Source organism: Hakea prostrata, chromosome 11, assembly GCF_041222555.1.
Source record: "Hakea prostrata isolate BN-2017 chromosome 11, UWA_Hpros_2, whole genome shotgun sequence".
In the NCBI taxonomy this organism is placed as follows: Eukaryota; Viridiplantae; Streptophyta; class Magnoliopsida; order Proteales; family Proteaceae; genus Hakea; species Hakea prostrata.
Window position 1 is genome coordinate 20,345,160 of NC_142610.1, and position 10,307 is coordinate 20,355,466.

Below are 10,307 nucleotides of genomic sequence, written 5' to 3' on the forward strand. Positions count from 1 at the left end.
ATAGCTAAACACTCTTATTTGACAAATTCTCACTCTTTGTTTTAGAGACTGACTTATCTTCTAATAAGGTGGAGAATAAATGAAAGGGAGGCAGGTTCAAAGACAGCAACAATCACAGTTCCCTTGTTGTTCCAAATTATAAACCTAATAATCCCTTTGTAATGTTTCAAACTAGCATCTGAATTTAACTTGTAAGGAGATGTTGGAAAAGGAAATGAAAAGGGTTTGAGTCATCAGGCGAAGCAATAGTTGGAAAATCAAGTTTTGAATGGTCCTAATGAACAACCTCATTGTTGTTACCTGGGGTCTAAGCTTTTTCCTATTGCTTACTAGTTCGTTGTAGCTCCTCTCCTTTCCCTAGATCTGCTCTTATGCTTATACTTTTTCGTGATGATATTCTTCATTCACCCTATAAAAGATTACATGTATGTGCAACGCATGGTCTTGTTCCTCCTCATAATACGGGATAAAAATAATCAAACACCCTTATTTGACAAATTCTCACTCTCTAAGCTCTTTCAGTATTTTAAGTAAAATCGACATACCTTTGATATGGTAAAAAGTCCACCTTAAACATCTATCTCCCTAATTTATTAAGATGACAAGTATTAACTAGTAAAAAAAAACCCTAACTTCAGTCTGTTATGAACTCACAAAACCAAAATTTAAATCATACCAAAAAAACCCCTAGGAGAGTAAAGTCACATTTGCTACAATGTCATTGTGTTTGCCTTAAAATAACCGTTCTCAAATCGAGGATATGAAGCCGACAATGGACTTTGCTTTTGTCTTGCGCATTTAATACATAAGACGGTTCAGCGAGGTATCTCGACCGTTTGTTGCCGAAATTTCGGTCGAGATCAAATCTAGAGCTGAAAGCAACAATAGTTGAGATTTGATCTGGACAGGAATTTTGGCAACGAATGGTCAAGATTGTTTCGCTACTGTGTTGTGCATTTAATGTAGAGGACAGAAGTTTTTGGGCCGCGAACTATACTAGAGACTATCAAGTTGGTGAACTGTGAACAGTGAACTTAGTGAAATACCTGAAATGCCCCTCTATCAAGAATATGCCTTCCTGGTTTATCAATTGTTCTATACTATTCACAGAAGTTCATGAAAGAGGAAGAAAGAGAGAGAGAGCTTTGCCCCTCAGCCTCCATTTAAAACACAAATGCGTGCCTTAGAAGCCAATTTATCAACTTCTTCTCCATCTCTAACTTTGTCCAGTCTCGGAAACCCTAGATCTCCGACCATATTTACAATTTGATCTCCGTTTTCGATTTTCTTTTTTCTGGTTCTTTTGTTACTGTTGTTTTGAACGATCTTTAACGATCTACAATATCGATTTAGATCTGGAGAATTCACTTTTGAATCGACATTTTTATTCTTTGTACATGCATTTCTATCTTCCAGCTTAGAATTCTCAGTTATCTCACTGTTGTTTTCAAGTTTTCACTGTATCTTTTGCTGATCTCATTTTTCCAACTTTAACCAACCTTTTTCAGTTATGCATTTGATTGATTACGTGAGAATCGAATCACCAAAAGATTTTTTTTCTTCGTTGAATAATAGAAATAGTAAAATTTCGATTCTGTTTAGTTTGATCGAAGTGATGCTGTTGTAGTTTGATTGGAGGAGTTTTGTTTTAGCTTGATCGGTTATTGAAATTGAAGCTAGAGTTACGTGTTCTACTGTACTGTATTTCGGAAGGTGTAATTTTGCTCACGCGGCTCAAATTCAGCTGCTTTTAACTGGTTACTGTCGAGTCAAGAATCCATTTTTGCTGAAATTCATTTAATTTTGTATTTAGTATTGATATCCGGATACTTTGTCGGTTTTTTCTTTCCATAAAAGGAGAGATCTTGGAGTTTAGCCGGTTAGCCATGTGTTAACTGTTGGAGTGTTATGGCAATGCCTTCTGGAAATGTGGTCATCGCTGATAAAATGCAGCTTCCGAGCGGTGGTAGTGTCGGTGGTGGTGGCAGAGAGGTCCACCACCGACAGCAGTGGTTTCCGGATGAACGCGACGGGTTCATATCCTGGTTACGGGGAGAATTTGCGGCGGCGAACGCTATAATTGATTCGTTATGTCATCATTTGCGGGCCATCGGCGAGCCTGGGGAATACGATTTTGTTTACGGTTGCATCCAGCAGCGCCGTTGCAATTGGACACCGGTTCTTCATATGCAACAGTATTTTTCTATTGCTGAAGTCACTCTTGCATTGCAGCAGACACAATGGAGAAGACAGCAGAGACATTTTGACCAGATCAAAGTCATGGAGTCTGATTTTAAAAAACCCACTCCTTTTGGTGCTGGTTATAGACAGGGGTATAGGGCTGATACTACCAAAGAGAATCACAAATCTAGTTCAGAACCTCATCGTTTTGATGCGAACATGTCTGTTCAATCAGTGAACCCAGATTCAAATAACACTGAAGACAAACCTGAAAAGACTGAAACTGTGAAACAAGGGGATATGGATTCAGTTGTGAAGACATCAAATGAAAATGGTTCAGCAATTGCAGAGGATAAAAAAGGTAACTGTTTTTGGCATAATTCTATATTCTATGAAGTTACAGATATCCATGGAATAGACTCTTCATATACACCGTATCAATTTTTTTTTAGAGCTTCTGATATTGAGAAAATTGTTGATTTGAGAAGTTCTCTAATTTCATGGTCCAGGAAGTGAACCATGGAACAATTACGAGGAAAGTAATTATTTGTATTGCATATTTTATTGGCAAGATTCACTATATTAAACAATTTAATGTCATGGTCACTTGGTCAGGATATTAAATAATGCTTGCATCTTGCTTATGAATTAACTACAAGTTATCTTGGAAGGAGGAAGTCTTGTGAATGTATAAGCTTCGGATTCATACTTTGTGCATGATGTTTCAAGACCTCCTAGAGTTAATATAGCAGGATTGCCTCTCCTATGTATAAATTTAATTTTGAGGGTACAATATAAATATGTATCACAATGACATCAAAATACTTTTTCTGGGACATGAATACACACCTTCCCAAGCACACTGATCATCTGAGACCTATAAAAGATTAGCACTACATTCTATTGTCCTTCTACATTATATTATTCTCCTTATATCGTGTTGTCTCCATGGGTATTATTAAACATTACTCTATAGAAAGAGGAAGGGGAAAAACTAATAATTTTTGAAAACTGAGGAAACGTTCTCTTAATTTTTGAAAACTGAGGAAAGGTTCTCTTAATTTTTGAAAACTGAGGGGAGGTTATGTAGTCGTTGTGCTCAGAGTGTTGTTTCATTGTGTTGGGTCTCTCTGTGCAGAATCTAATGGTGTAACAAAATCTCAAGTAGATAGCAGCTCAAATGGTTTAGAAAGGCCGGAAGTTATGAAAAATGAAAAATCACAATCGGAGGCATTGGATGGAGGCTGCAGTTCCACCTCGACCGGTATGCTTACTTACATTGCTGAAGTTTATCAAACCAGATTGGCTTGTTTATCCCATTAAAAAAGAAAAACACTAATATGTGTTATTTTGTATTTCAAAATTTTTGGGTTTGCTTTTCTGAGAAGCCAATTCTATAAGTCCAAATATCAAGGATTTGGGTTGTATACAGGATTAAGCAGACATTTCTATTTTCTGCTTCCTAGTTATTACAAATATTAGATTTTTAAATTTTGGATTCTATGTTTTTTGGGTATATTTTTGTCAGAGGCCAATTCTATTGGTCAAAATATTAGGGATTTGGGTCCTATACAGGATTAAGTGGTTAGTTTCTATTTTTGTTTCATAGTCATTAAGAATATTAGATTTCTATAGTTTGGAGTCTCTGTTTCCTTGTTAGTTTATTTAGTGTAATTTTGTAAAATCTATACATTAGCCAATCTTGTGTTTCTATTTCTGTAGCAAGAAAATTAACAGATAAAGGTGGTGACAGTCTCTAGCCACCACCAATTTGATAGCCAGTGAATGAGTGTGGTTTGTGCATTTGTGCGAGTCTGAGAGACAACAAACCTTGGTGAGATTTCAAGGTGGTTACTAGTTAGAAGCCATCTCCTGGTTAGTAGGAGACCAATATCTCCTTTCTTTCATTCTTAGTTTCTCCGCACACTAAATCCCTTAGTTTCTATGTCTCTTTTATGAACCTATCCTATTGTTTCAGCCTTTTCCTCTAATATCAGGGTAGTCCACAGTAGATTTCTGTTATTTCAACTTCAGACTTCAGTTGCTCATCTGTGCATCCTGTAAATTTGCCTCAAGGTTCTGGTTTCTGTTTTCACCAACTCTTCAATCTACTGACCTCATCATGCTGATAAAGAGCCATGGAACTCAGTTTCTGTTCTAGCTTCTTTCTTATTTAGTTATTGCTATTTTCTGGCTTTGTGATCTGTTCCTGCAGGTTAACTAGTGGGGTTTCTAGTTCTGCTAATGACTAAGACCAACTGACTTGTCAAATTTGGTATTCTGACTTTCAAATTCTAGTTTAAGTTTAGCCCTGCAATCCTGGTTATTCTTGGTTTCGTTGTAGCCAGCTGCAAGTGATTAGGATTTCATAATCATACATTTACAATAAAGAAGCACTAATTCTTGTGTTTGTTGTACCATCACCAGGAACTAGTGATGCCCTTCAGCAGAATGATGCAGATAGTATGCCAAACCAGGGTGAGAGGAAGAATTCCTCTCCAGTCCCAAAATCATTTGTGGGTACTGAGATATTTGATGGGAAAACGGTAGGATCCTGTAATCTTGAAGTTGCTCCCATTATAACATCTATTAAATTCTTAAAAGCAATTGAAGCGTACCCTACAGGTTAATGCTGTTGACGGATTGAAACTGTATGAAGAACTCTTTGATAGCTCGAAAATTTCAAAGGTTGTTTCACTGGTGAATGAGTTAAGAGCTACTGCACGGAGAGGACAGCTCCGAGGCAAGTTCACTCACCCCTTTCTCTTTGATTTGGATCACCAGCAGAATGAAATGAATTGTAACATGTATCATGATATAGCTCATAACTTTTGGAATGTACAGATCATTATTTGTTTTGTATTATTATTTTTGTCTGAGTCTTTCATAGAAGCTCTCTAATAGGCCCAATTTATGTAGGAGCTCAGGGAATTGTTTTAACCATTATTAGTACATGATTGTTAGTTTGCAGAAGAAATCCCCTTTTATTATATTTGATAGTAACAATCAATAAAGTGGTGCACTCAAGTCTTCCTCAGATAATGGATTGTAGTAAAAGTATATTCACTTCTCACGGATACAGCTCAATTCATGTCTATGAGTCCATAATCAGCAATCCAATTGTAACAAAATTATTAATTTATTTGCCTATTTTCTTGGGCCTTGAAAAGCAGCAAACTATGATCACTGAAAAATGTATCTTTTCCTCCCCAGGAATTCCAACATGAATTGGAAATGGGATGTGTAGAATGCAGATCTTTTAAAGATAGAAATAGATTTCATTGGTCAAATTGATGATAAGAAGATGCCACCAAGTTATCATTTTTTATACATTGTTCAGTTGAAATTATGGGGATTGAAGGTCTCTGTCTTGGGATTATTACCATACAGTTGTAATTGTAGTACCGTACATATGCATCTTGTCTTTGTAAGTTTTTCTTCTTCTATCAAATGAAAAAAGAAGGCTTAGTTTCAAGGCGCAGGTTGTATTGTCTTAAGTGTGACATGGAGCAAATTAATTCCAACCTCCCCCGCCCAAAAAATAGAAGATAGGAACCCAAATGCTCTGCAGTTCTATAGCAGGACAATAATTAATCGATATGCCTTCTGATGTGGGTTTACAAGAGAGTCTTTGCATTGACCCACATTGTTTTATCTAAAAAAATCAGAACTACATGGAGTTCTCCAGCAGCTATACAAAAAGTACTAGAAGTAATAATCTATCATTTCCTATTACAGAAGACATTACTATATTTTTATGTAAGCTGATCGTTTTTAATAAAGCCTAGTGGTTTTTTTTCCTTTATCTGTTTTGTCAATAATTCCATAACAATCTAGTTTGATGGGAAGCAGGACCGATGTCGTATTTGGTAACAAAAAGACCAATGAAGGGGCGTGGTAGGGAAATTATTCAACTGGGCCTCCCCATTGCTGATGCATCTCCAGAAGGTGAACACATGGCTGTCACCGTGAAAGGCATGTTCGACTTGTTAGCTCCGTGGTTTTTCTTCTTCTCCCCCACCCCCCTCCTTTTTTTTTTTTTTTTAATATTCCCATTTTTTCTGAAATGTTTCTGGGTTACATATCTGATTCTGCAGATAAGAAGGTAGAAGCAATTCCAGGTCTGCTGCAAGATGTAATAGACCACTTGGTTAGCTTGCAAATTGTGAATGTGAAGCCTGATTCTTGTATTGTTGACTTCTTTAATGAGGTTAGAATCTCTATACATCCACACAGGATGCTGAACTTTGTGATTAAACTAGACTAAATTTGTCACTGGCTTTTGCAGGGGGATTACTCACAGCCTTTCATGTGCCCACCTTGGTTTGTACGACCTGTTTTCATCCTTTTCTTGACAGAATGTGACATGACTTTTGGCAGAGTAATTGGAATAGAGCACCCGGGAGAATATCGAGGCTCTCTTAAACTTTCTCTTTCAGCGGGGTAATTGCTTTCTAGTGTCCTGGTCTCCCCCTCTTTTGTTCCAAGTGCATTACACGTATTCCAAATTCTGGCTCCTGTGATTACCTTAATAGCTATATCATAGATGCTGAAGGGTAACTTTAGAACATTCACTTGATCCTTCTGCATCTGGAGTATAATACAAGTCTCACATAAACCATGACATTTGATCGAATAACATCACATAATTCTAGATAAGATGCCTTGTAAAGCACCTTTAACTTGCCTCTTGCAAGTATGCTTGAATAGCCTTCTGTCCAGTTGGCTGAATTAATTTTGCTGTAATCATTTCATTTCTTCTAATGACCGGAATCCTCGGTGCTACTGCTGGGGGAACCACTGCAGAGCCTCACAAGATTGAACCATCACGCAGTGGCACTTTACAAGGGATGACAAAAATGAACAAAAGAAATATCAAATCAATTGAATAACATGATGACACAAAATACAGTTATGCTTGATCCAAATTCATGCATGTCGTAGTATTTTTAATATGCTTTATATCAATGCCTTACCCCTGCAATTTATCTATGGGTTCCATGCTATTTTTCCAAGGCAGCATCCTGATTTATGGTTGCTGTATTTACTGAATAAATAAGAGAGGTTAGAAGAATATTGAAAGCTCTCTTTCTCTTAGTATTTTAATTCCTAGTAAATTGTAGACAACAAATTGATCTGCAGATTTCAGTTCCCATTCCTATTAGAATAGTTTGTTATGTCCAGTGTTATTAAGAAATATCATGTCTTGGTTTTATCCGGAGAAGGGAAAGAAAAAGAAAAATGAAAAGAGAAAATTGTCCATCATGTCAGTTTCTTAGTCAAGGTGAAACATAAAATTCCTTAAGAAAACGATAAGAAAAAGAAAAATGAAAAGAGAAAATTGTCCATCATGTCAGTTTCTTAGTCAAGGAGAAACATAAAATTCCTTAAAGAAAATGATAAATGAGAGTGTAGCAAAATTGTCCATCATGTCAGTTTCTTAGTCAAGGTGAAACATAAAATTCCTTAAAGAAAATGATAAATTAGAGTGTAGCAAAACCTGGGTATGGAAAAATTCCTATGTGAAAGATTATTCAAATTTTGTCACCTTGATTTGCATTTCTAATGTTAGAATGTAGGAAAGAGGAGTGACCTTCAACCAGGAGTTGGTAATTATTAGAGCTTTCTTTGGATTCTACATTAGGAGAGGAGCAAATATGACCTGATTTTCTTTTCCAACAATTAATTGTCTGCTTTACAAGAGTTCCTGACTTTCTTTGACATCTCTCTTTCTGGAAATGTAGATCTCTTCTCATGCTGCAAGGTAGAAGTTCAGATTTTGCCAAATACGCAATCTCGTCTCTTCGCAAGCAGCGGATACTTGTTACCTTTGCAAAATCTCAACCGAAGAAAACCATATCAAGTGAGAGTTCGCGATTTTCTTCATCCACTGCAACAACGTCCCCTTGGGGGCCATCACCTTCTAGGCCATTAAATCATGTTCGCCATCCCTCAGGCCCCAAGAATTATGGGGTGATTCCAACAAGTGGGGTCTTGCCAGCTCCAGCCATCCGCCCCCAACACCTCCCACCTTCTAATGGCATGCAGTCTCTGTTTGTGCCAGCCCAAGTGGCACCACCAGCACCATTTGCCCCACTTCCTCCTGCATCAACCGGATGGTCTGCTGTCCCTCTGAGGCATTCTCCCCCTCGACTCCCTGTTCCTGGAACTGGAGTTTTCCTTCCCCCTCCTGGCTCAGGCCAGTCTTCAGCTCCTCAAGGAACTCAGCAGCAAACACCAGCAACCACCACTGAAGTGAATTCCGCAGTTGAGAAGGCATCTTCAGAAGAGAATGAGAATGTTTTGGATAGCTCCAATAGTAATAGCTGTGCTTCTCCCAAAGGTGAACTGGAGGGAAAAGCTGAGAGTTCGGAATGCAATTGAAATGTAGGAGACACTGATGGCGGGAGGGTACTGGTGAAGGGAAAACAGCAACAAAGTGATGATCTCAAGAAGGTTGCAAACAGGCCAACAGAAGCAATTAGGAGACAGAACATGACTCTGAAGATAACGGTAGGCTATAAATTGGCAATTCAGTTTTGGGCAATTGTAAAGCGCGGCCGAGAGAAAAAGGGCTGTGGTGGATTTTGTGGGATAGGTACTTCATTTTTCCTACTGGGGAGGAGGGCTGTTGGAACTAGTTAGTTCTCCCGGTGTTCCTCATTTTTGGTACCTTGAGAATGACATCATCTTGTTATTGTCATATGAACTCTTACCTTGCACAAACGAATCCTTATCAAGTCCTAGCAACAATCTTTTTATTATGTTGTGTTCTTCCATGCTTTGCTGATATGGGTAATATAGGTTTTCTGGTTAGACATCAGAGCAGAAGCCGTTACTGATAATCGAATATTTTATCTTACTGATAATCGAATATTTTATCTTCTTTCAGTTCCAGAAACTTTTGTTCCGTTAGGAATGTATGGAAGACGTATGAAATCTGTAGAAATCAGCAGGAGAAAAAAAAAAAGAAAGAAAAAAACCCCTAAATCATAAATTTTTGTGCAGGAAAAAGAAAAACCCTAAAACCTAGTTTTTGTATAGGATCGGTTAAATCCAGATTGGTGGTTAAAATTTTCAAAAGTTGTCTATTTTTTGGTAAAATGTCTAAGTGTCACAATTCTAGCCATGTATTATAGGTAGGGTTGTAACTGGATAATTGAAATCTGTTTTTGAATTCATATCTGCCATTTCATTTCTTATTGATTATTATTTGTTCGATTAAGTTATTTATTTGAATTTATTTTTTTTATATTTATAAATTTTTATTTGAGATATGTAACTATTTTTTTATTTTCTACTAAAGTAACTACCAAAATTGTTAAAAATTCTTAAATATCAAACATAACCTTGCAAACAAAATGGTAAATATGTTAACAGGTAGTCCAAAACTTATATTCAATTTGTATTCATGTCCATTTAGAAAAATCTACTTAAGAAAATTATATCTAATTATCATCTGAACTGATAGGATATTATCTGAATCTGTCCGAATATAATAGAATGCGGATATGGTATTACTACTATCCGATCCGTTTACACCCCTAATTATAGGGAATTGCAAAAAGATAAATAGAGAGAATGTAAATCCTAACAAACTAAGGAAGATAACAAGGAAAGAATAGCTGAAGTCGATAATTTTTGTAAAAATGAATGATAAATGACCATTCGCCCCTGGTTATGGATGAGAAGTATCCCTTAAACTTTTAACTGTGTGAGCACTTCAATTTTTGCCCATGATTCTATCTTTCTTGAAGATTTCTAGTCCAAGGTCTCCAACCTTTTCCAATGTATGAATGTGTCTCTAATATATTTTTATTTTGTCCATTTCAACACGGAAATGGGCCATCCATATCCTTATGGACAAGCAACACGTGTCCTAAGGTTTAGATCTAAAGGTTGAGATTAAGTTAAAATAAAAAACTTTCTATCTTCCAAATCTAATCTCAACCCTTAAACGTAACTTTGGTATATATGTCACTAATCTATAAAGAAAACGATTGTTCATTTTCATGTTAGAAACGGACTGGACAAAAAGGAATTTTATTACAAAGAAATGAACCATCCATTTCCCTTTGGATGAATGACACATGTTTGTTAGTTACATTCAAAGGTTGATGTCAGAT

At 36.7% G+C, this 10,307-nt stretch overlaps 1 protein-coding gene across 1 annotated transcript; it reads left to right on the plus strand.

The window, feature by feature from the left end:
* The first annotated feature begins 1,118 nt into the window (after positions 1-1,118).
* Positions 1,119-9,207, plus strand: LOC149000734 (RNA demethylase ALKBH10B-like). Its single transcript, XM_089139995.1, has 8 exons — positions 1,119-2,542; positions 3,320-3,445; positions 4,609-4,727; positions 4,807-4,924; positions 6,034-6,156; positions 6,279-6,391; positions 6,470-6,624; positions 7,926-9,207. The coding sequence occupies exons 1-8, from the start codon at positions 1,909-1,911 to the stop codon at positions 8,563-8,565; spliced, it is 2,028 nt and encodes a 675-aa protein (XP_088996121.1). The 5' UTR covers positions 1,119-1,908; the 3' UTR covers positions 8,566-9,207.
* Positions 9,208-10,307: the final 1,100 nt, after the last annotated feature.

What these genes read in the sequence shown, in the direction of transcription:
- LOC149000734 (XM_089139995.1), top strand. Translation starts at nt 1,909, where the DNA reads ATGGCAATGCCTTCTGGAAATGTGGTCATCGCTGATAAAATGCAGCTT. An exon ending in CTGCAGTTCCACCTCGACCG is followed by an intron (nt 3,446 to 4,608) that starts GTATGCTTACTT and finishes TACCATCACCAG; the next exon opens with GAACTAGTGATGCCCTTCAG. An exon ending in ACGGAGAGGACAGCTCCGAG is followed by an intron (nt 4,925 to 6,033) that starts GCAAGTTCACTC and finishes GATGGGAAGCAG; the next exon opens with GACCGATGTCGTATTTGGTA.